This window comes from Manis pentadactyla, chromosome 10, assembly GCF_030020395.1.
Source record: "Manis pentadactyla isolate mManPen7 chromosome 10, mManPen7.hap1, whole genome shotgun sequence".
Lineage (NCBI taxonomy): Eukaryota > Metazoa > Chordata > Mammalia > Pholidota > Manidae > Manis > Manis pentadactyla.
The window spans coordinates 6,334,611-6,358,977 of NC_080028.1; the positions used below are offsets into that span (position 1 = coordinate 6,334,611).

The following is a 24,367-nucleotide window of genomic DNA, read 5'->3' on the forward strand; positions in this document are numbered from 1 at the left end:
ATATAAACAAGAGCGTTGGGTTTTATTTCACCTCCAGCGCTTAGGACAGTGCATGGAGCGCTCACTGCTATTTGTGGAGTGGATGACTGAGTGAATGGAAAGTTGAGTTCGCACACGGCGTCATTCACTGCCACGTTCGCACGCTGACTCCATTTCCAGCGAGAGGCCCGGCCGGGCACGGCGGCGGGAGGGTGGGAGGCCGCGCGGCGCCGTCGTCATGGAAACGCTCCCGCTGCCTGCACGGAACTTCAGCTCTCTGCGGCCCTCGCGGCTTCCGGTCGGCAAGATGGTGGCGCGCAGGAAGAAGCGTGCGGCGCGGGACTGTGAAGCGGGGTTTCCGAGCCCGCCCGGCTACTCAGGTGAGGGCCAGCAGGACGGCGGGCCGGGGCACGGCCAGGCTTCGCGGGGGGCGGCGGTAGCTAGCGGCCCCCAGGAGCGGCTGCGCGGTTGGGCGGAGCCCGGGGCCCCTGAGACCCGCGCGGCGCCCCGCTCTTGCCCGGCTACGTTCTCCCGGGGCGCGAGTGCTGCTCTTCGGTGAACCAGCCTCTGTCCTCACTCTCCCGCAGCGCGAACCGCGCCCATTTGCACCACCCCCCGGCCCCGCAGGGGAGCCCATCCACTTCTCCCCACCTCTTTGCAGTTCCTGGCCCAGCCCCCATCAGCGCCCACCGGGGAGCTCCCGACCGATGTGGCCCCCCAGGTGGTTCTCCTGCTTCTGTTCTCGCCCCTGCTTTGTTTTCCAACCCGGTGCCAGAATGTTTTCTAAAGTTAGATTTAAAGCAGAATTTACCTCACACGCCCACTATATTCCCAGACCAACTGAACTCCCTCCTGTGGTTTACAAGTTAGCGCCTAGGACAAAAACCCGAACTTATTTCTACCGACCGGCGCGGCCCCACGTGTTTCTGGCTCGTGCTGACCTAAAGCCCTATCTGTTTCTCTGAGGCAACAAGCTCTTAACACTCTCAGGGACTTTGCACTTGCTGTGCAAATTTCCTCAAACAGCTCTGCCAGGTGGCTTTAATGTTACCACCCCCAAAGGCCATTCTGATGGCCTATCTGAAGGCCTCTGTGTCTCTTTCACATTTGATAGAACCTTGTTACATGCTTACTTGTTCATAGCTGCCTTCCATTCCCACGTGAGCTTCCTAAGTTATGGGAATACCAGCCATTATCCAAATAATCACACCGCATAGATTTAGAGGCCACAAGAGACGTTACCAAGGACAGCTGGTGGGTCTAAACTGGCATGTAAGGCTCTCCTGAAGAAGGGAAGTTAAAACCTCAAGAATGGTTGATGTTCCAGGTAAAGGGAAATGTGAGAACATGTGTGAGGCTGAAAGGCAGCCGGGGTCACGGGCCTCCAGCCGCCTAAGGATTTGGGTGAGCAGCAGCGTGTGAGCCTCCCACTCACTTCACCCAGACCTGTAAGGATCCCTGTTTCTGTTCTCTGCCCTGCCGGCTTGCAGGCCCCTCCTGGGCAGGTGCTCCGTGTTCACCCACACAGCCTGCACAGCACCCTCCGTATTGGTCTTGCCTGGGGGAATGGCTCTGGGTTGGATGGATGGGTGGACAGATGGGACTAGAAAGGGACAGGCTGAACCTGGCTCACAGTCCATCCCCGTCCCCATTTCCCTTCCAGCCATTCCAATCAAGTTCTCTGAAAAGCAGCACACTTGTCATTACCTCTATGTGAGAGAGCACAGAGTTCGAGAAGGCACCAAGTCTTCCTGGCCTCAGAAGCGGACCCTTTTTATCCTCAATGTGCCTCCATACTGCACAGAGGTGAGGTGGTGTCTGGGAGGGAACCCGGAGGCTGGGGCTGGGGCTGGGGCTGGGGCCCCAGGCAGGGCTGGGTTCCCACTGATGCTCACCAGATCCTTAACGATGTGATGGAAGCGGCTAACTGAAGCCCTAGGAGGGTATGTAGAGGTTGCGTTCATCTCTTGTGACAGGGAATTGGCTTTTTAAAGATGTGTTCCAAAAAGTATAACTCTAAGGAGCTCAAAGCTCATTATTACCCAGAATTGTTGTAAGTACACGTTGGTTTTCCATTTATGAAGAAGATACATGTCCACAGTAAGAAATGGGGAAAGTACAAGAAAATGTAATTACCTTGAAGTCTAATCTCCAGTTATATGTTAATTTTCTTAAACAAAAACTGTTCAATTTTACATTATGCAAATTTACAGAAGAGAAACTAATTGCTGGATTGTGGGTGAATTGTTTTAATTCTAATGCAGTTAAAGACAAGGATGCACTAAGAGGAGACGGGTGTCATTTTTAACCTTTACTGAAGTGTGACGTATGTACAGAGAAGGGATGGGCCACAGCGCACAGCTTGCGGCATTTCACAAACGGAACTTGCCTGTGTAATCAGCACAGAAACAGAACATCACCCCAGAAATCCCCTCAGGCCCCTCCCCCACTGGGGTTAGCACCATCTTCGCTGATTACGACAGCGTAGATTTAACTGTTTCTAAGCGGCTAATTCAGATAGAAGAGCTTAGTTGGTTGTCTCATAAAGTCAGCATACTCAGCATAAAGCCAGGAACGTCCCCACCTCTTCTTGTAATGAGCCTAATCCCACTGTTGGTACCAGTCCCTCAGCGTGATTGACAGGGAAAGACTGATCCTTCAGCCAGATGGCCTAGGTGAGAAGTCCCGTGAGGAACAAAGCACACATACCCTGGGCATATGCTTCCAGCAGGGTGTTGTCCTAAAGCCTGAATTCTTAACAGCTTACACCAGAATTCTATCTCACACTCCAGCCCCTCCTTCCCAAGTCCTCTGGCCAGTGGAGGTGTGGCAAAACGCCACAGTTCTGAAGATGAAAAGTCCACCAGGTGGTTGTCTCAGGCCTCGGGAGTGTGGGGCGGTGACTGTTGGGAAGGATGTAGCTCGCCCAGGCCTTGTGCGCTGGACACACGCCAGGGCGGGGGCTTGGTCTCCTGGTGGGGCCGTCCCGGGCGAGGGAGGCTCCAGGAAGGCCCCGCGGCCGCTCACGCCACACTTCCGTCCCCTGGGTAGGAGTGCCTGTCCCGCCTCCTCTCCCCCTGTGGCGCTGTCCAGGCTGTGGAGTTACAGGAGAAGCCGGACCTCGCTGAGAGCCCAAAGCAGCCAGCGTCAAAGTTTTTTCACCCTCAGCCCATTCCGGTAAGCCTCCGAGTACCGGGGTCCGCTGGAGTGGGCTAGGACCGTGCCCCAGGGAGGGGAAGGTGGGGCCGAGGGTGGCATTGGGACTTTCAGAGTGTCGCCTGTGGTACTCAGTCGGCCTTTGCCATGTGTGGCCAGAGGGGCGCTGTCAAGTCAGCAGAGCCTCTGCTCCTTTCCCCAGATTTGCCACATCCTTTGGCTTCCTGGCACTCTTCCCACTGTCCTCGGCTAAAGCTCCCTGACCATTCCCGCTCGCTGCCCTGAAATGCAGGGCACTCGCCCCCTGCTTTCCCTACCAAAGGCTGCTCTTCCTCAGGCCTGGGGGCCCTGATCACGTGCTTTGAGCCCACTTCTCCTGGTATAGTGGAGTTCGAACTAGTGTACAAATTAGTCAACAGCACCCGAACCGGGGCACGCACACTTTTCACCAAGTCCCTCCTGTAACTGGAAGAAGGGTCCCAAGTGTCTCATGTCTCCCTGGGGAAGGGTCACTTCTAGCAGAAGTTGGGTACCTTGGAGTGTGGCTGTCCCTCCTCTGGATTATGGATCACTGTCTGGTCATCTTGCTGTCCAGGAGCAGCCAGCACATGTCCCCTGGACCCATGACAAGTCAGGCTGAGGGCAGGTAGTGGCCCCTGTGTCAGGCATGGGGTGGTCGGGGCATGGGAAGGTGCCCGCACTTGACATCTCTCCCTCCCCCCAGGGATTCCAGGTAGCCTACGTGGTGTTCCAGAAGCCAGGTGGGGTGGCAGCTGCCTTGGCCCTGAAACACCCTCTACTAGTCTCAACAGAGAGTCACCCTGTGAAGACCGGCATTCACAGTCAGTACCGTGGTGGGCGCTGGCTTCCTTCCTGGGCCGTGAGTTGGTGGGGAAGCTTTGTGGGGGCACTTGCTTCTGCCGTTCACTTGCCCTGAGAGCAACATGTGGGCGGCCTGAGCCTCGCACGCCAGGCTGGGGGTGGACAGAGGGGAAGGCCCAGCTTGCCACCTCTAGAGTTGTCCCTACCTACCGATCCTGGGCCACGAGTCCCCATCCCTGCTGCTGTGTAAGATCCCAGTTGCCTGGCAGGTCCTGAGGTGGGGCCCTGAGTGTGGGACTGAGGAAGCCCCATTTCCCTCCCTCCTTCCCCCACAGAATGGATCAGCAACTACACAGACGCAGTGCCGGACCCTGAGGCCCTGAGGCTGGAAGTAGACACATTCATGGAGGCGTACGACAAGAAGATAGCTGAGGTCAGGCTTCTGCAGGGGTGGCCCTGGGGAACGTGCTGCGGTGCTCTGGTGTGGCTCCCGGGGGGAGGCGGTGGCAGCCTGTCACCGTGGGGAGTCCAGGTTCCCATTTTCCCTGCTGAGTCCTGGGTCACCTGCCTGGGTGATGTTACGTCCCCAAATGGTCTGTGGGGAATAGATGGCCTGAGGGAGGAGGCGGTGCTGGCACCTCTGTGCCGCCCCCACACCCGCCAGACTTAGCCCCCAATGCTTCTGGGCTGGAGGGAGCGGCAGGTGCCCAGGGTGCTTAGGGTGGTGCTGGGAGCTCCTGAGGCTGCAGGGCAGGTCCAGGCCCCTGTGCACCTCCATCATGTTACAGGAGGAGGCCAAGGCCGAGGAGGAGGAAGGGGTCCCTGATGAGGAGGGCTGGGTGAAGGTGACTCGCCGGGGCCGGCGGCCGGTGCTCCCTCGGACAGAGGCCGCCAGCCTGCGGGTGCTGGAGAGGGAGAGACGGAAGCGCGCCCGCAAGGAGCTGCTCAACTTCTACGCCTGGCAACACCGCGAGACCAAGATGGAGTGTAAGGGAACGCCCGGAACCTGTGGTTTCTGGCTGCCACCAAGGCCTGTGGCCATTGCCGCCTCTCCAGCCAGAGCTGACCTGGGGACAGGGTGGGGGTGTCCTTGGGCCCAGACTTCACAAAAGGCTCTGGGGTTCACATCCCCACCTGGCAGCCTCCCCGTGTGGAGGCAGCTATGCGGCCCTGGGCTGCTGAGAGGCCGCAGAGGCACCAGGGATGGAGGGCCGCTCCCAGCCGCCTGGTCTCCGGGCCTGCAGGACGGCGTCCTGGAGAGCCCGGGAGGGGTCCCAGCCCTGGCCTCTGCGAGGGGGGCCAGCTGCGCGGCCCCAGGCACTCTTGCCTGCCATGCGGCTCTGCCCACACCCCGTCCGCCTCTCCCTGCTCTTGTCCTTTCGGGTCACCCAACAGCAGCCCTCTGCCTGCCTCCTTCAGGCTCTGGGCCCCGCTGACCCATCTCACCTGGGCACCCGGTGACCAGACCTGCTGTCAGAATTCTGGGGCGCTCTGGGGTGGAGCATCCCTTCACTTCTTGCTGACGTCCTCCTCAGTCTGATTGCTGCAGTGGGAAGGGGCTGGAGGAGGTGTCCCTGGGGTCTCCCAGCACCCCCAGAGCTGCCTGCACCCCCCTTGGGCATGTGGGGTGGGATGAGGGAGCAAGCGCCGTGGCGTCTCTGCCCTGTCACTGGTGAGACTTCCACCTGAACACCCGGCGTGCCGCGGGCCTTCTCCCCTGCGGCCTCCAGGCCGTTCCTGAAAGCAGAGGCCGGGAGGCGTGCTGAGCTCCCAGGCTGGGAATGGGAACTGAGGGGATGGGCCACGCGGACTCTAGTGGGGACGGTGGGACACAGCACCCCCACAGGGGATGTCTGATCCTGGTTCTGTTTCCCCTTTTCCTCTCGTACCCCAGACTTAGCACAGCTGCGTAAGAAGTTTGAGGAGGACAAGCAGAGGATTGAACTGATGCGGGCCCAACGCAAATTCCGACCCTACTGAGCCGTGCTGGCCCAGGGCCCCCCGGAAGGGGCGGCACTGTGTGGCCAGACAGGACAAGAGGGTCTGGAACATTCATCCCAGACTGTGCCCAGGCCAAGGGACTGCTGTGTCAAACAGCCCCAAATATCTGAGCCCACATGAGGTGAAGGACAGAGTCACCCCTATTCTTGTGCCTCTGTAGTCCTGGGTCCGGTGCTGGCAAGGCCTGCCAGCCTGCGGGCTTGGCCCTTGGGAAGCGGCTTCTTCCCTCTCCTGGTCTCTTCCCAACATGGACTGTCCATTCAAGGCCAACTTCCTGCTGTATTTCCCCTTCCCCCCAGTGGAGAAGCCCCCACTGCCGTGAAACGGCATCAGAAGTCGTGAGAGTACAACGTTTGGTTTTTCATCCATTTGGGTAACAAAGAAAGGTCACAGTAGCAGCTGGGCTGCAGGCCTGTCCTGGCTCCCCCCTCCTCCCATCTGCTGCCTGGTCTCTGTAGATTATCAGCCACAAAACAGCCCCCCAAATCTGGACTGTGTCCCTTTGAAGTCTCAGATGTTAAAGTGAGAATCTGGTGCCCACCCTGTCCCCAGCTCTGCTCCGAGAGTCCGCCTCAGCCCCACCGGTCTTCAGGAACATGAGGCCTGTTCCCGCCATGTCAGGCCTGGCTTAGGGCTGGGCACGGGGGGGTCACAGTGGGAACAGCATGAAGTCTCAGGCCCGGGGCTCTGGCTGGTCTGGAGTCTTCTCCCTGCTCTGTAGAAAGGAGCTGATGAGGCCGGCCACGAGCTGGGGTTGGTTCATGTGGATGTAGTGATTGCCCGGGACCTCCACAAACTGGAACCGCTAGAGGAGGAGGGGCTGTGCGTGAGGTGTGGCCCCGAGGAGGTGGCTCTGGTCTCTGCTGTGTTGGGGCTTTCCCAGCGGCTCAGAAATGTCCCAGGTGGGTGAGCCCCAGGGCAGTGACCAACCCGCATCTCCCAGGGCACCCGTGCCATGTGGGCAAGTTGAGGTCCGGCACTGAGCCAATGAGAAAGGCCTGGCGAGGAGGGAAGTGTCCAGACCCGGGGTTCTGGGCCCTTCTGAGTTGTGAGGTCACAGCAAGGCTGGGGCTTGGGGTGCTGTGAGTTCTGGTAGTGATAGAAGCTTGACTTGGAAAAGAAGTGAGCAGCCTTTCCAACTGGATCCTGCCTGGGAGAGAGGCTGGCAAGGACAGGTGGGCTTCCCCTGCCTGCTGCAGCCAGGACGTCTACAGAGGCCCGGGGTCAGGAGTTTGTAGTGGACAATGGTCACGAAGTGGCAGTGCTCCCAGGGGCAAAGTCACTGCCCTACAGCCAGCACACACTGTTGGGACTGGTCTTTGGCTCCTGTTTGGGACCCTAGGAAGTTGTGGGTCTGCCTGTGGCCAGGTTAGGCTTGGCCTGGAGATAAGTGAAGATGGTCAGAGATCCTGCCAGTTACAAGTTTTCTGTGCTGATTTATGTGTGACCCCAGTGGGGGGTGGGGGTGAGGGCATCTGGGGTCACCTTTTAGACCTGGAGCTAGGTCAGGCGGGGTCCCAGTACAAGAAAAATGGGTGAGGTGGGGTCCAGGGTGGCCTGATGCACCCTCCTGGACTGCATGTGCCATGAGCCTGGTGCCTACCTCTTTTAGGACAGATGTCAGCATGCCGTTCAGGAAAAGAATGAAGTCCCTGTCAGCATCATTCTCTCTTCTCACATCATAATATCCTTGAGTTGCTCTGGAAAACAAGAAGAAATCAAGGTTTGTCTTGGGACTGCCCCCCTGCAGGGCCTTCCACCTTGCCCTGGGTTCTGGGACAAGGAGCCGGCTGGGGTTCCCTCTGACTGTCCTCCCACTGCTGGGTCCCTGTGAGCCCAGGTGGTTTAATTCAAGATTGGGTCACTCAGTGCCTGTTCGGCCAGCACGAACTGGGATTGAGGAGCCACAGGACCCGCCTGTAGTCACAACCACTGACTGGCAGAGCCAGGATCTGAATGGCACTAGGGCCCGTGCTTTCTTAATGTCACCCATTTAAAGCATACAGCTCGGTAGCTTTTAGTGTATTCAGAGTTGTGCGTCCACCACTACAATCAGTTTTAGCACATTTTCATCACCTAAAAAAAAAAATCCCACACCTAAAGGAGTTTTCACACTCACATAGCTCTCAGTCTTCCATTAACCAACTTTCTGTCTAGATCTCCCTATCTGGACCTGCATGTGAATGGAATCATAATGTGAACTTTGGGGACTGGCTTTTTTTTTTTTTTTTTAATTTGGCCAAAAGGAGGTTTAATGTAACCAAATGAAAGAGGGAAACAGACAGAAAAGAGGTTGAGGAAGCAAGCAAAGCCCTGTAGAGAAAAGAAGAATGGTCGGAAAAAGAGGAGGAAAAGAATGTGTGTGAAGCTGATGCAGAGAGAGAAAAAGAAAAGAATGTGAATGATGGAGCCAGAAAGAAGAAAGCAAACACACCCTCTGGGAGGGAAGAATAGAGGCAGAGAAGTAAGGATTGGAAGGGTGGGGAAAACTTACCTGGTAAGTTGGGGTTTTTTTTCTTTTTTTGGTGTCATTAATATATAATCACATGAACATTGTAGTTACTAGATTCCCCCCATTATCAAGTCCCCCCACATACCCCATTACAGTCAATGGCCATCAGCATAGTAAGATGCTGTAGAGTCGTTAGTCTGTGGTATACTGCCTTCCCTGTGCCCTGCCCACCACAATACGTGTGCTAATCATAATGCCCCTTATCCCCCTTCTCCCTCCCTTCCACCTACTCCCCTCAACCCCTTTCCCTTTGGCAACTGTTCTGTTCGTGGGTTCTGTGATTCTGCTGCCGTTTTGTTCCTTCAGTTTTTGATTTGTTCTTATGCTTCACAGATGAGTGAAATCATTTGATACTTGTCTTTCTCCGCATGGCTTGTTTCACTGAGCATAATACCCTCTAGCTCCATCCGTGTTGCAAGTGGTAGGATTTGTTTTCTTATAGCTGAATAATATTCCATTGTGTATATGTACCACATCTTTATCCATTCATCTACTGATGGACACTTAGGTTACTTCCATACCTTGGCTGTTATAAATAGTGCTGTGATAAACGGGTGCGTGTGTCTTTTTGAATCTGAGAACTAGAATGGGTAAATTACAAGGAGTGGGATTCCCGGGTCAAATGGTATTTCTATTTTTAGTTTTTTGAGGAACCTCCATATTGCTTTCCACAGTGGTTGAACTAATTTACATTCCCACCAGCAGTGTAGGAGGGTTCCCCTTTCTCTGCATCCTTGCCAGCATTTGTTGTTCCTATTCTTTTCTATGTTGGCCGTCCCACCTGGTGTGAGGTTATAACTCACTGTGGTTATAATTTACATTTCCCTGATAATTAGTGATGTGGAGCATCTTTTCATGTGCCTGTTGCCCATCTGAATTTCCTTTTGGAGAAATGTCTGCTCATATCCTCCACCCATTTTTTAATATGGTGATTTGCTTTTTGGGTGTTGAGGCGTGTGAGTTCTTTACATATTTTGGATGTTAACCCCTTGTCGGATATGTCATTTACAAATATATTCTCCCATACTGTAGGATGCCTTTTTGTTCTGCTGATAGTGTCCTTTGCTGTACAGAAGCTTTTTAGCGTGATGTAGTCCCATTTGTTCATTTTTTATTTTATTTCCCTTGCCCGAGGAGAAGTGTTCAAGAAAAAGTTGCTCTTGTTTATATTCAAGAGATTTTTGCCTATGTTTTCTTCTAAGGGTTTTCTGGTTTCATGATTTACATTCAGGTCTTTGATCCATTTTGAGTTTACTTTTGTGTATGGGGTTAGAATATCATCCAGTTTCATTCTCTTATGTGTAGCTGTCCAGTTTTGTTAATACCAGCTGTTGAAGAGGCTGTCATTTCCCCATTGTATATCCATGGCTCCTTTATTATATATCAATTGACCATATATGCTTGGGTTTATATCTGGGCTCTCTAGTCTGTTCCACCTGTTCTATGGGTCTGTTCTTGTGCCAGTACCAAATTGTTGTGTGGTACCGAATCTTGATTACTGCGGCTTTGTAGTAGAGCTTGAAGTCAGGGAGCGTAATTCCCCCTGCTTTATTCTTCCTTCTCAGGATTGCTTTCGCTATTCGGGGTCTTTTATGGTTCCATATGAATTTTAGAACTCTTTTCTCTAGTTTGTTGAAGAATGCTTTTGGTATTTTGATAGGAATTGCATTGAATCTATAGATTGCTTTAGGTAGGATGGCCATTTTGACAATATTAATTCTTCCTAGCCATGAGCACGGGATGTTTCCATTCATTGGTATCTTCTTTAATTTCTCTCATGAGTGTCTTGTAGTTTTCAGAGTATAGGTCTTTCAGATCCTTGGTTAGGTTTATTCCTAGGTATTTTATTCTTTTTGATGCAATTGTGAATGGAATTGCTTTCCTGATCTATCTCTCTGCTAGTTCATCGTTTGTGAATAGGAATGTAACAGATTTCTGGGTATTGATTTTGTATCCCGCAACTTTGCTGAATTCAGATATTAGATCTAGTAGTTTGGGAGTGGATTCTTTAGGGTTTTTTATGTACAATATCATGATGTCATCTGCAAACAAAGACAGTTTAACTTCTTCCTTGCCAATCTGGATGCCTTTTATTTCTTTGTGTTGTCTGATTGCCGTGGCTAGGACCTCCAGTACTATGTTGAATAAAACTGGGGAGAGTGGGCATCCTTGTCTTGTTCCTGATCTTAAAGGAAAAGTTTTCAGCTTCTCGCTGTTAAGTATAATGTTGGCTGTGGGTTTGTCATATATGGCCTTTATTATGTTGAGATACTTGCCCTCGATACCCATTTTGTTGAGAGTTTTTTATAATGAATGGATTTTGAATTTTGTCAAATGGGGACTGGCTGTTTTTCACTGAAAAGATGTTTTCAAGCTTCATCCCTATTATAGCCTGAGTAAGAGCTTCATTCCTTTTTATGGCTGAAAAGTAACCTATTGTGTGCCCAACCATATCTTACTTATCATCAATGGACATGTGGGTCGTCTCCACCTTTGGGCTGTGATGACTGATGTTGCTGTGAGCCACAGTGGCCACGCTGGGTATATACCAGGAGTGGAACTGTTGGTCATATGGTCATGGTAATTTAATGGCTTGAGGAGCTAACAGACTCTTGCACAGTGGCCGCCCTGTTCCAGCCCCACAGCAGTGTGTGAGGCCCCAGCTCTTCCACATCCTGGCTAATGCTTGGTGTCTCACTTTTAGAGTCCAGCCGTCCTAGCAGGTGTGGGGTGTAGCTCACTGTGGTTTGGATTTGCATCTGGGTCCGTGCTTTCTCCACCCCTGCGCTTGGCCACGGAGATGTGTCCCTAGAAGACACAGTTCCTGCCTCGGACATGTGATGGCCCAGGATGGCTCAGTGGAATGGAGAGTGGCCTTTAAGCCACATGAAAGAGTTTTCACTGCTTTGCACCCTGAGGTGGTAGGCTTGCTCCTGGCTAGGTGCTAGTGGTATAGAACAGCAAGGCCATGAGAGGTCTCAGGTGGCTGGAGGACTTGTTGGCACACGGCCAGACTAAGATGTGTGCCAGTCTCTGCCTTACTGAGGTGTGCCCTCCACAGACACCCACTGCCATCCTGGTGGCTCATCCCCTGCTGCCCAAGCCCTCCCCTCGCTTTGCCTGCCTTTCATACACTGCTGCCCAGGGCTCCCCAGGAAGGAAGGCAGCACAGAACCGGGAACCTCACGGCAGGGAGACCTGGAGGTTCCTGGCCCTCGCATCTCCCCTTGGGGGCTTGGTTCAGACTTACTTGATGAGCAGGACGCGGGCCTGCAGCTTCCTGATGGCGTGCACAAACAGCTCCCTGCTGATGAACTCCAGGCAGTGCTGCGGCTGCAGAGACAAGCCATGCACATGCTCGCCTCCAGGCAGTGCTGTGGCTGTGACGCCGGTCTGTCGAGTACTGGGAGCCTGTCGGCACCTCAGCCATCTGCTCAGGTCCATGCCCAACCACACTGCCTCCTTGACAGGCCTCTAACTCCCACAGGCCAGAGACTCTTTTTACCCCTAAATCTATTTTCTCTTGGTTCATGGCTGCCGAGCCAGATGTTTCCCAGACGCACTTACAGTCAGTGTGGCCCCAACCTCCCCTCAGCCCTCACACCCTCCATCGGGAGCCCCCCCACCGGCAGATGCACTGGTCGGCCTCCAAGCCTTTACCTGTGCTCTAGCAAGCGCCTGGCATGTCTGTCCCTTCTCGGCCACCTCAATCCCACCACTCAGCCCAGAAAGCCAATCCCTCCTCTAAAAACTCCTCTGACCACCCCCTACCCTCCCAGCATGCCTCCTGGGACCCCTGCCACCCTGCCCTTCCTGTCAATCCATTTAAGCATTTGCAACCAACTAAGTAAAAACCAAAACAAAACCCAAAAGGCCTAAACTGAGAGTCTGTGTCTGTCCCTGGACACACATGAAAACACTGGTGGGACCCCAAGTGTGCCCATGACACGGCTGACAGTGGGCCTTGAAATCTGGGTGTGTCTGCGCATCAGTAGTGCTGTTCTTATTTGTTTTGTGGGCGTGAACCCTCAGCCCTGTGCTGTGACTGGGCATTTGCAGGCTGTCTCGACTCAGTTCCTCGTCTGTAAAATGGCAGTGACAGCATTCCTACCTCAGGGGCCAAGCGGGGGTGACCCAGCACGCGGGAGGCTCCGGGAAGGCAGAGGAGGCGTCCCTGCGCCGGGCGCCGGCCGCCCCAGCCCCGCATGGGACACTCCTGAGCTTCAGGAAGCTGCTGGCTGGTGGACCCTCGCCCTTGCCCCCAGCCCCTGCCATAAGGAGACTGACCATTCAGAAGAGGCCTGCACTACTTCACACCTGGAATGGCTAAAATTTTTTAAATGGAAAAGAAGTGTCAGTGAGGATGTGGAGAAAGTGGAACACGTGCATTGCTGGTGGGACTGTAAAATGTGCGGCTGCTGTGGAAAACTGTGGCGGTTTCTGGAAAGGGATTACGGGATGCGGCATTTCTACTCCTAGGCCACAGCCACAAGAACTGAGAGCAGGGACTTGAACCAGTGTTCACACCAGTGTTCACAGCAGCATTGTTCACAACAGCCAAAAGGTGGAAACAGCCCAAGTGTCCGTAAATGGGTGAATGGTTTGTCCATACAATGGGCTATTTTTCAGCTGTAAAAGGAATGAAATTTTCACACAGGCTACATACAACATGATGAACCTTGAAAACATTACAGAAGTGAACTAAGCCAGACACAAAGGCCACAGATCGCATGAATCCACTTATATGAAGTCCCTAGAGTGGTGAAGTTCATGGACACAGAATAGAATGGTGGTTGCCCGTGCCGGTGGACGTGGGGGTGGGATTTTACTGGGGTTGATGAAAAATGTTTGGGTGGTGATGGTTGCACAAAATCGTGACTGTACACAAAATCGCCACTGAATTTGTACACTTACGCTTGGTTTAAAAATGTTAAGTAGTATGCTATGCATAGTTTACAGAGAAAAACAGGCCGACAGGCAAACTGCAATGCACAGGAAGTCGCAGCACTCACCCAGGTGATCCTCCGGTCCCTGTTCAGCACCAGGCCTGGAAGGAAGCACAGGGTGCGGCCTCAGTGTGCCTGGCAGGGCAGGGGACTCAGCTCAGCTTCCCTGGGGATCCCTGGACTGAGGGCCGCCTCCGACATCCTCTCTGGGTTCTGTGGAGCTCAGCTTGTCCTCAGCCACCTGGCCACGGACCGGCTGCAGCCCACCCAGGGCCAGGGCAGCAGGAAGGTGGGAGCAGGGACCCTTCCTGGCAGTGGGCTCTCAGCTCTGAGAACCTTAAGGTGATCGCGCGGCTCTCAACTCCAGCACGGATCCAGCAGCTAAGAATCGTGTTATCACTTGTCAAAGAGAAATGCATGGAGGAGAGAAAGACCGGAGGCACTGAGAGGCTGGGGAGGTCCCAGCCCCAGACCAAGCCGCAGTCCCAGTGGTGGACAGCTCTGCCTCACCCAGGGAGGAGGGACACAGCAGTCCCACGCCTGGGCGGTGTCCCATAGAGAACAGCTGCGGGGGGTCAGGGAGGGTACACACTCGCTGGCACTGGAGGCTGCCTAACGTCGGCAACAGTGAGCCGTGGGGCGGTCATCCAGGGACCCTCTACCCTGGCAGACAGCTGTAGGCATCAAGTGGGAAGTCCCAAAGACATGCCACCAAAGAGCAGTGGGAACACTTCCTCCTTGCAAGTCTTTTCTGAACACCACCTTCCCAGGGGGGCTCCCGGTCTCTCCACCCGCCTCTGATTTACTTCCCCTGTAAGCTCAGCACTTCTCATGCATGCTATCCTTTACTTCGCTGCTGCTTGGAGTTTGGTCTGTTATTCACAGCTGAACCCCCAGGAGTGAAAACAAAGCCTGCCACCCAGTCAGTGCTCATCAACTGAATAAGCAGATGTTTATCTCTGGGTGCAGAGATGGGGTGACGGGGCTCACAGGAACTGATGCCGTTCTACTGTTGAAGCTGGGTGATGGGCACAAGGGGATTACTCGTATTACTGCTACCATTAGCATTGTTATTAAATGTACATATATACCAAGATGGGTTTTTTTGGAACTAAACTACATGATACCCTGATACTACAGTTCATACAGAAAAATAAACAAGCAAGAATAGCAGGAAAAGCCCTGAAAGAAGACTTTATGTCCCATAGATACTAAAACACACTGTGCGGCCTCAATAGTATAAACCATGTCATGCTGGGGACAGGTGGCCAGACCCATAGAAGGACAGAAGATCAGAGATAAACCCAAATACAGGCGGGCCGTCAGGGATGATGTGGCACCCCCTTACATCGGGGAGGACAAAGGGAGCCTTTCAACAAATGGCATTAGGCTACGGAGGAGCCATCAGGAAAAAGATAAATCTAGGCCCAAACCTCACCTTGAATGTGAACTAGACAAATACATAATGTGCAAATACTTAAACCCAAACAGTGTTACAATCAAACATGAGCTTTTAAGTATGACTCAAAATGCAGAAGACAGGAAAAAGACATATTCAATTACATTAAAATGTCTGCATTGCAAGAAAAGAAAAACACACTTCAAGCAAATTCAAAAAGATAAATGACAACCTGGGGGAAAGTATCTGTAATTCAGTCTCCCTCAACATGCGAAGAGTTCCTAAGAATTGAGAAAAGAACAAAAACCCCATGGAAAGGTGAACAAGAAGACAGGAATGAACAGTTCTCAAAAAAAAAAAATTACAAGAGCTCTTCATCCTTACCTTAAAAAGAAAACAAATTAGACCCCTGCTGAAATACAACTTCTCACCTATGAAATGAGCAAAATTCCAACTGTTGACAGTTGGGAACAGGGATCTCTCATCCATGACAGGCCAGGCTGCTAAGGGACAGCTCCAGAGGGCACCTGGCAATGCCTTCAAAACCCCGTGGTTTTACCCTTGCCAGGGGAGAAATGATAGTGTGGTTTGAATATGTGTGCGTGCCCAAGATCTGTAGCTTCTTAAAACTTCTGCAAAGCCAGGAACACAGCTGTGCAATGCAGCTTTGCTTACAACAGCAGAAACAGGAACAACCAGTGTGTCTGGGTAGGGAACTGGTTAAACTAGCTTTGACATTCACCTGGGTGTGGCCTAATCTCCAGGGTCTACAGTAAGAAGCCATGGGGAGGCTGCAGAACCAGTTAGTAGAGCAGAACGGTGGCTATTGCTGTTGTGTTACAGAGGGAGGTGAGGGCCTACATTTGCAGGTGCTTGTATTTAGCGAAGAAAACACTGGAAGGGTGTGGATGCACCTGTGAAGGGAATTTTCCTGGGGGTGGGCTGGGAGCCTGTTGGACGGGAGTGGGATGATACCCAGCAAGACGTGCACATCTTTTTTATATTTTTGTCATTTTTAAACCATGCGATCCAGCATCTATTCAACAAAGGTGTTTTAAATTAAAAAACAAAACCAAAATGACAACTAGACCGGCATCTCTGCCCGGCCCACTGAAAACAGCCCTGTGGGGAGAGGGGTGTCCGGGCGGCCCCGGGGAGGGGCACCCAGTCAGGTCTCCCGCTGACACTGGAAAACAAAGTGGCTTCTGAGAAAGAAACCATTCTGGGAACATTAAGAAGAACTATTTTCTATAATTGTTAGGTTTCTCCATCTAACTAGAAATTCTGAACCTTTTGGATGATAAATTTAAACGATTAATTGTAGATAGAGGTTCTTAGGCATTTGTGACTCAGAATACTTTGAAGGACCGTGTAACTAGAAGAGTTTCCTGGTCCCAGTGCCAGGGGACAGGGCCCCCGCTGCCCGTGCAGGACCCCCCGGCTCGCTGCTCTCCGCCCTCCTCTCTGCAGACAGTGTCTGAGCGGAGCTGGGCTGTAGGCGGTCCAGCCGGTGTGGAAGACCCGAGAGGGTGGGCAGAGCCCCTCGCTGAGTGTCGGAAGTGTTCTGTGTGAAAGCAGAGAAACGGAGTTTCCCCCTCATACGGACTGAATCATTCCCACACAGGCCCTGCTTTGGTCCCCTTTCCAGCTCCTGAAACACCCCTGATCTGACAGCTGCCCTCGGCCTCCCACCCCCCTTCCAGATTGTTCCTGAACTGGACCTGCCAGATCTCACTCCGGGGCCCGATTGCTCGGCATGTCCACAGGGTCTTCCCCCACGGCCCCCTCAAAGCCCCGCTCAGGCTGCCAGCAGCTCCCCCACGCCCCTGTCACCCTCCTCCCTGCCTCTGGCCCCTTGTGCTGCCCAGAACGACCTTCCCCTCATGGCGACTCCCCCCCACCCCGCCCGTGCTCCCCCCGGGTGGGCACTTGACAACAGTCTACCCCGGGAATGAAGGAAGATAATCACAGAAAAGACATCTTCCAAAGTGTTTTCTAGAGACTAGACCATCCTTTTTTTACGAAATTGGGATGCTTGCACCTCAGGCTGAGAACCCCCAGGAATTAGATGAAGACGCCCCTTTGATTTAGGAGACAGCTGGCCACACGAGAAGCTCCCCTCTCTGCATCGGGGGTGGGGTGGGAGAGGGAGAATAATCCACCTTGAAACACTCGTGGTGTTTCCCTAAGGAAGGCATAGTTTTCAGGCCTACCCCTCGGGAGAACTGTCCTACCGAGTCCTGGTGACCCCTTAAAAACCTTTAGCCAATAGCAGCAGGGAAGCAAAGAGCCAGCCCGACAGCACCCCATCCCTGCCACCCTCAGCTTAGTGTGGACCAGGGTAGGGGCCTGCTTGGGTCTACGTGCCCACTACCTGCAGTCTGAAGGTGCAGATTCGATCATTTCCCCTTAACCTTCCCACCCTCCACGTAAAACCCTCCAAGAGCTTCCCTTTTGTTAAAAAGAAAACCACAGGCCCCCAAGTGGAATCATGTTAAGGCCCCAGCTGTCCTCAAACCAAGACTTACTACCTAATCTAAAAGCAGCTGTCTTTGCCGGGCCCCCTCACCTGCTTCGCTTTGCTCAAGTCACGCGCTCCGTGAGGCCGACCCAGACCTTTCTAGTTAAAGGAGCAAACCGCAAGCTCTGCCTCCCGTCCTGAGCCCCTCACCTACTCTGCTCATCCAACGCCCTCTGAGAAGATGGTGGGGAAGGCCACCCGCAAGGACGCCTGAGGCCACCAGAAGCTGGGGGAGAGGTGGGGACAGAACGGACCGCACAGCCTGCCAACGTTCTTATCTTGAGCTTCTGGCCTCTAAAACCGTGAGAGAATAAATGTCTGTTGCTGAAGCCGCCCATTTTGTGGGACTGTGTAAGGGCAGAGCCAGGAAACGAATAGATTGGGGAGGGATTAGGCTGGGTAGTGGAGGGGCCCCGGGCCTCCTCTGCCCTGCCTCAGAATGGAATGGGGGCTGCCAGCGGGTGTGGGGCCTGAGGGAAAGGACTCAGGGGGGCTGGAACACCGGTGCCCTGATGTCACCCCACCCGGCAGGGTCCGAGAGCCTAGTCTGTCTGCTTTAGGTCACCCTGGGCCCCAGAGGCCACGTCCGGCGCAATGATACAGCCACTGCCGGCTCCCACGGCGGCCCTTCCCGCCCTGCCCTCCCCCGCTCCCCACCACCCTTGACAACCTGAGGTTCAGCGTCTGAGCTCACCATTTCCTGTGACCTGGCCTGGCCTAATCGGCTTCCCCAGCCCAGCCAGGAGCATGTCTTATTCCGGCTTAGCCTGCTTCTGTGCTGGGGCCCCTCTGAGCCGGCCATCTGGGTGGGCACGCTGGGGAAGCCTGGGCCAGCGCCCTTTCCCCTACCTCCCTTCTCCATGATGAATTTGTAGGGAGCGGCAGGCTTAGGTTCAGAGATGAGTACTAAGACAATCCCCCAAAACAGGTCAGATTGGTAGTCTACAGTCAGAACATCCCCTAAGTATATTCTATTTGAACTTACAGTGTGTTGGCAATTTCTGGGAAACAAATTGTTTTTTGGGAAAAAAGTTGTGACACAGCAGATCTCTGACTTCTGCTGAGCAACTAGAAATTTTTGGCCATGCTAGACCTGGCTTGCCCCGTGGTAACCAGGGCACACCACGCCCCACAGTACCACAGGCCCCACCACTCCCCACTGCCTTACCCCTACAACTTGCTCAGCAACCACAGGCACTTGGGTTCTTGACCCTCCTCACTGAGTACTTCATGGACATAAGTTACATTCAGCACGTTGCTTGATCCTATCAGCCTATGAGCACAAAAATCCCAAGACCTTGTTTGTCACCTGAGGACACTAGGGAAGTCTAAAAGGTGGGGGTGAGGGGACTTGCCCAAGATCTCTGAGCCAGCAGAGTTGGGAATCCAGCCAGTCTGTGCCCAGTTTGATGCATGGCCCATCTTACCACACTGCCTCCCCCAGGTTTTTACTTCACCTCCTGGGAGCTTGTTTCCAGACCCTTCTCTAGAGCAGGCCTGCTCCCAGGACTCTTTCAGAGCACCCTGGACATTTTCTTTATTACAGTTACAGTAAAGTCTCTCGGTTTGTCCCTTTACTTGTTCACTGTCCATTTCTCCCGCTAGAAAGCTAGTGCCCCGCCTGGCCTCCTCTTGCTCAGCTCCGGGGGGTCATTGCCAGCGAGGACATTGGTGATGGCACCCCCTGGAGTTGAGCTGCCAAAGGTTCTGGCCACCAGGAGGGCTGTCTGCCCTTGTTCAGTGACCTCACTGGGGGCTGGGTACAGAGCCGGTTCCTGATCATTCATTTCTCCTGCTCTAAGTGGGGTGAGTACAGGGCAGCTGGACAATTACATGACAGGTGGTTTCCAAAGCCCTTAGTACCCCACCCAGCCCAGAGCAAGCAGTGCTAGAGCTCAGTCCTTCTCATTCCTAAGGTAGTGCCAATAAGCAACAGCCGTGGCCTGGGAGCCCTTACCTGCGGCCTCCTGCGTGGCTCCTCTCTGCAGGAGGAGTTTCCCACACTCCTCGCCCACGTGATGATTGTTCTTCAGGAGCCTGGGCGAGACAGAAGGACGCTGAGCACCGTGGGGAGGGGAGGCCAGGCAGAAAGGAGAGGAGGGAAGGAGGCCACCCCCAGAGGGCACAGGCATGTCCTGGTGATGATCTCATCGGCGCATGGGGGACTTTCACTCCTTTAGACAACAGCATTTATGGAGCCCTGACTACCAGGCACGCTGCCAGGTGCTGAGGGTACAGATACAACCAGCCCCACCACCATGGTCTCCATCAAAGACCTGCAATTACCCACAAGGCTCAGCTGGGGGAGTCAGGGCAGCTTCTGGGGAAGTGCCAGCCAGCTGAGGGCAGAGCAGAGTGGGGAAGTTGGCAAGGTGCCAGGAGAGGGGTGCAGATAGAAGGAGCCACAGAGGGGAGAAAAGCTGTGGAAGGAGAGAGCATAGCAAGGGTGTGTGTGAACGTGCGCGGGCACCTGAGAAGAAAGGGAGCGGGGCGGAGACCCTGGGGGGTGGGGTCCTCTGGAAGGTGAGGCGAGGCTACACCGGGCCGGGGGTCTGGGGAGTGTGGGGAAGCCGGAGGCCCAGGGCCAGCGCAGAAACAGGCTTGGGGTGGGTTTGCAAATAGGAGGTGAGAGCTTCCCCGGTGCCCCAGAGATTTGGTCTCTGGTAGGCCCTCCAGGCCACCCCTTCCCCACCCCACCACACCCGGGCACCCACCCCTGCAGCATCTCCTCTGGGCCGACCACTTGCCGGGGCTTCTTGGAGGCCTCCACCTGCAGCATGTGCTCTATTGCTTTCCGCTTGTAGGTCAGCAAGTTGGAAATTTCCTGGGGATTGTTGGTCACTAGGTGGGCAGGGCTGCCCGGCTGCAGAGCGCCCAGCCCCTCCCCCGGCCTCCCCCCCTACCCTCTGCAGCCCCTCAGCCGCGCCCCCTCCTAGCTGCCATTCATTCGGACCCGGTGAGCGGGGGCGGGATCAGCCCTGTGAGCCAGAGTCCAGCTGAGTCCCAGGCAGCCCCGCCCTGCCTGAGGTCCCCTGGGGACGGCTGGAGGGATCAGGTTAGATGACGGAGGGTAAAGATACCTGTCAACTGCCAAGTGCTCTGCAAGGTTCGATATTAGGGTCCGTAAGTCATAAGCCACCTGGGGTCGGCAATATCACCTGGTTTAATTAATGCTGCCACTCCACATGGTGGAGAGGAGGCTGGCGGAGGGGCTGCTCTCCAGAGCCTTCCCGACCCCTCCCTCAAGCGCACCCATTTCCAGCCCAGCTCACTCTGAGAGCGGCCTGGCTCTGACCCTGGCTCCCTGCCTGGAGCAGCAGTGGGGAGCGGCACCCCCATCCATCGCCCCAAGAATGCTGGCTGGGGAGGACCACACACTCAGACACCCCCAGGAGGAAGACTCTGGGGGCGCCATTTGTCAGCTCAGTGCAGGGAGCAGGTAAAGAAGGCAGTGCAGCCCCCCAGACTCATGGGATGCTCCCCTTAACCCGTGAGCTATTGCTCATGCAGGGAACATTTGCTGAGCACTTACTCCTTGGGGGGCATGGGGCATGTGATGATAAAGAGACAGCCGCGGTTCTTGCCTTTATGGAGTTTGTGGTCATTTGACAGACAAGAAACGAGCTGATGAAGGAGCTATGTCACAACGAAAAGGCTGAGCCCCCGGGGACAGAGCGACGAACCGACAGAGCTGGCACGCAGCTCCCAGGTCATCTAGGCCAACCTCGTCATTTCACAAGTAAGCAAACTGACACACAGAGAGGTGAAGTTACTTGCCCAGGGTCACACAGCAGAGAAATGGCAGAGGCTGGACTCAGATGTGCGGCTAGCTCTGGTTGACGTCATTGGTGCTGGTGATGGGAGGGGTCACAGCATTCTCCTGCTGCCCCACACTCAGGGCCACCGTGTGCGGTTGTGCAATGTGTGCACAGCACAAAGGCTTCAACTAAGCGTGAGCTCAGGTGGGCCTGCCAGGCTGTGTGCCCCCACTGCTTCCTCAACCCACAGTTCCTACCCTCTCCCACCCCACCCCTGCCACTTTGCGATCAACCTGGCATCCAAGGATGAAAAAGGGCCCTGCACCCCTTTCCCTGCACACTTTTAAGGGCATAAACAGCATAACCCTGTCCTCTGGGGGGGACCCAGTTCCCCCTGGCCTGCCTTCTGACACCTCCTCCCGCCTCCCTGTCCACTACAGAGAGAGGGCGGCGGGCACACCCGGGCCCCGGGTCTCCCCAACAGCACACCCAAAGGCCCCGTTCTTACTTTAGTGTCCAGGGTTAGTGGGGATGAGTCCAGCAGGATAAGTTTATCCACCATTTCAGGGAAGAGACAGGAAAACTGTGATGTGACACAAAAAGGGAAAATTAACAGGAGAGGGAAAAGGAAAAGGGACTCCAGGTTTCCCTAGGGACACTTTCAGGAAGGGTTGTGACCAGGAGGCCAGGACTAAGAATGTTGTCCTTTCAGGGCACACGCCTCTCTCCTCACCCACAGTCCAAGACCAGATCAAGGTCCAAACACCGGTGGTGGCTGGACTCCAGGGTCTCTGTCCCAGGGGACAGAGAGGGTGAACCCCTCGACTCCAGCGGGTATCCACTGCCCCGCTGACCTCCCGTGCCGATGCCGCCACTGCCGTGCATCCACAAACTGGCACCAGCCAATGACACTGGTGGTGTGAGGAGGCTCTTCCTTCCCCGCTGACGTCCCCGGCCTCCTGCTCTCCCCACCCTACCTGGAGGAGCACCCAAGGGGCCAGAGGTGGTCACTGCAAGGCCGTCCACTTACTGTTCCGCCCACAATGCCACCTGGGGACAGAACAGTAACCTGGCTGACATTCCCCAGCTCTCAAAATCCTGCACAACTTCCTCCAGGGCTGACCCACCCCCGCCCAGGGCCCTGGACCTCTCTCCCACCTCTGGGCAAGGCTTTCTATTTGCTGTTAAACTTGAGCCTCCCTCCTTGGGGCCATATGGCCTCTTCATTAGATCTGATCACTCAAAAGGCGGCAGTGTCCTTGGCGAACTGGGAGACACACCTGTGGGGCCATATGTCCCTTGGGGGGGTTGTCTGAGGCCAAAGGCACAGTGCCCCGAGGTCAGTGTCTACCGGGCCCTGTTGCGTTTAAGTGCAGGGGGAAGGGGGAAGGTACCTGCGTACCAGCTCCTCTCCTTCGAGGCCCCACCACCAAGCCCAGTCAGGTCCCAGCCAGAGTTACTCACCAAAACTGTGGCCCATGAGGGAAAAGCGATTCCATTTCAAGGCTGAAAACACACGGAGCCAGGTCTGGAGGGGCCAGCCCCCTCTCCCCCTCTGTCCTGCAGGCCCTGTGCTGGGGACAGCCTTCCTGGCACCTGGGGCGCTGGCTCAGGAGAGCAGCTCAGCGGGGCCCCAGCTCCACTGCCAGGGTGGGACCCCCAGGGGGAAGCGGGCTCTCCTTGGCAGCCCTCTCCAGGTTTCCCACTGAATTCCTGGAGGAACTGGGGCCAGACCCCAGGTCGCTGCCAGGCCAGTGGTGCTTCCTGGCTACCACACCCCACTCCAACGATGGGAGGGACATCCCGGCGCCCCTCAACACACACACACACACACACACTCTCTCTCTCTCTCACTCTCACTCTCACTCTCACTCTCTCTCCCCCTCTCCCTCTCTCTCTCTCCCCACCTCTTACTCACCTGCTGTGACTCTTCGGATCTCACTCACAAAGTTTTGCTGGTAATATGGGAAACCTGGGCTGTAATGGGACGAGAGCCCATGACCCCCAAAATCCATGGCAACATACTGGAAGTCTGAGACAGAGATAAAAGGGTAGGAGAAGGCGTCTAGAGCAGCTGTCCCCCCTTCTCCTCCTGCAGTCCCACCACCCCACCTCTTGGCTTCTCTTCGGCCCCAGCCCACCCTTTGGGAGAAGAGGGATGAGTCTGTCGAAGGAGTTGGCATTGTCCAGCCATCCGTGCAGGCAGAGAACTGGGAGGCCTTGCTGGGAGCCCCAGACTTTGGCGGCAATGTGGCCCCAGGGTACAGCCAGCTTCAGCTCAGAGAACAGACCTGAAAGACAGCACCCCCCACATATTCATGAAGCCTGCCCTTTCTGAACCCCCTTATCTATGCTCCCTGTGTCCAGGGTATGGGCACTGCCCCAGGGGAGAGAGCTGGAGGTGGGTAGGGAATAGGTCAAGGAGGGAAAGATACCCCGGCCCCTCCAGGGGTACCTTGGGAGGGCTTCATGGCACAACTTTCTGAAATAGGTTGGGGGACTGGCTAGACCTGGGCTCTGCTACCTGCTGACCGTGTGACCTTGGGCAAGTCACAAAAACTCCTTAACATCGGTTTCCTTTTCTGTAACAACGGAGTAAGCAGAGCCATGACAACAGCCCACGCTTCCTGAGTGTTCACTGAGGGCCCGTGGGGGAGTCCCTCTCCCCCCACACTCGGTAAGCGGGATCACTATCACCCTCCCTTGGCAGATTGGAAACCTGAGGCATAGGGAGGCACCGTCCATGCCTGAGGTCACCAGGGAGAACAGAGGCAGCGACCAGTTCACCCACGCAGAGGACCCCTGCACCCCAGCCCTGCCCCCTGGCAGCAGCCCTCTCTAGCGCCCTCCGGTCAGGCTGGCCCCCTCCACCGCCCAGCGCCAGCCTTTCCACCCCGCGTGCCCTCCAGCCAGGCTGGCACCTGTGTGTCCCCAGACCCCACACGCTTGCTGCTCTAACTTGGGGCTCTGGGCACCGTGCAAGGCCACCAGCGGCCGGGTCCTGGGGCCCCCGCCGCTCCCGCTCTGCTCTCGCGGCTGCTACCCGTGAAGGGCTGGCCACACCCGGAGGTCCGAGGCTGTCCCTCCCAGCCCGGTCTAAGGGTCCCCGGGTGCGGCGTCCTCACCCATCCCGGCGCTCCCGCGGGCCCAGTACGGCCGTCACTCCGTCGCCTTGAAGGCTCGCCAGGAGGAGGGACGCCCGCGTTCCGTCCCGCCCCCCTCCCTGCCCTCCGGAGGCCGGCCGGCTCCGCGGGCGGCGGGGCGGGCCTCGGC

The 24,367-nt window shown here is 55.2% G+C and overlaps 2 protein-coding genes across 9 annotated transcripts; one reads left to right on the forward strand and one right to left on the reverse strand.

The window, feature by feature from the left end:
* The first annotated feature begins 227 nt into the window (after positions 1-227).
* RRP7A (ribosomal RNA processing 7 homolog A) lies at positions 228-6,300 on the forward strand. 2 transcript variants are annotated; one of them, XM_057486314.1, is made up of 7 exons: positions 228-359; positions 1,643-1,785; positions 3,031-3,156; positions 3,860-3,989; positions 4,293-4,390; positions 4,746-4,944; positions 5,852-6,300. In XM_057486314.1, exons 1-7 carry the CDS (start codon positions 287-289, stop codon positions 5,935-5,937), a joined length of 855 nt encoding a protein of 284 aa, XP_057342297.1. In that variant the 5' UTR covers positions 228-286; the 3' UTR covers positions 5,938-6,300. The 2 variants fall into 2 exon arrangements, with proteins under 2 accessions (XP_057342297.1, XP_057342298.1); XM_057486315.1 differs by having other exon boundaries at positions 3,860-3,977.
* On the reverse strand, positions 6,297-24,367 carry SERHL2 (serine hydrolase like 2). Of its 7 annotated transcripts, none has more exons than XM_036931381.2 (12): positions 24,220-24,366; positions 23,236-23,385; positions 23,013-23,126; positions 22,559-22,600; positions 21,949-22,067; positions 21,603-21,677; positions 20,051-20,160; positions 19,294-19,373; positions 13,483-13,517; positions 11,721-11,803; positions 7,562-7,658; positions 6,297-6,668 (listed from the first exon to the last, which is right to left on the reverse strand). In XM_036931381.2, exons 1-12 carry the CDS (start codon positions 24,221-24,223, stop codon positions 6,576-6,578), a joined length of 1,002 nt encoding a protein of 333 aa, XP_036787276.2. In that variant the 5' UTR covers positions 24,224-24,366; the 3' UTR covers positions 6,297-6,575. The 7 variants fall into 7 exon arrangements, with proteins under 7 accessions (XP_036787276.2, XP_036787275.1, XP_036787277.1 ...); XM_036931380.2 differs by having other exon boundaries at positions 6,297-6,763; positions 24,220-24,365; XM_036931382.2 differs by lacking the exon at positions 21,949-22,067 and adding an exon at positions 22,125-22,144 and having other exon boundaries at positions 6,297-6,763; positions 24,220-24,365.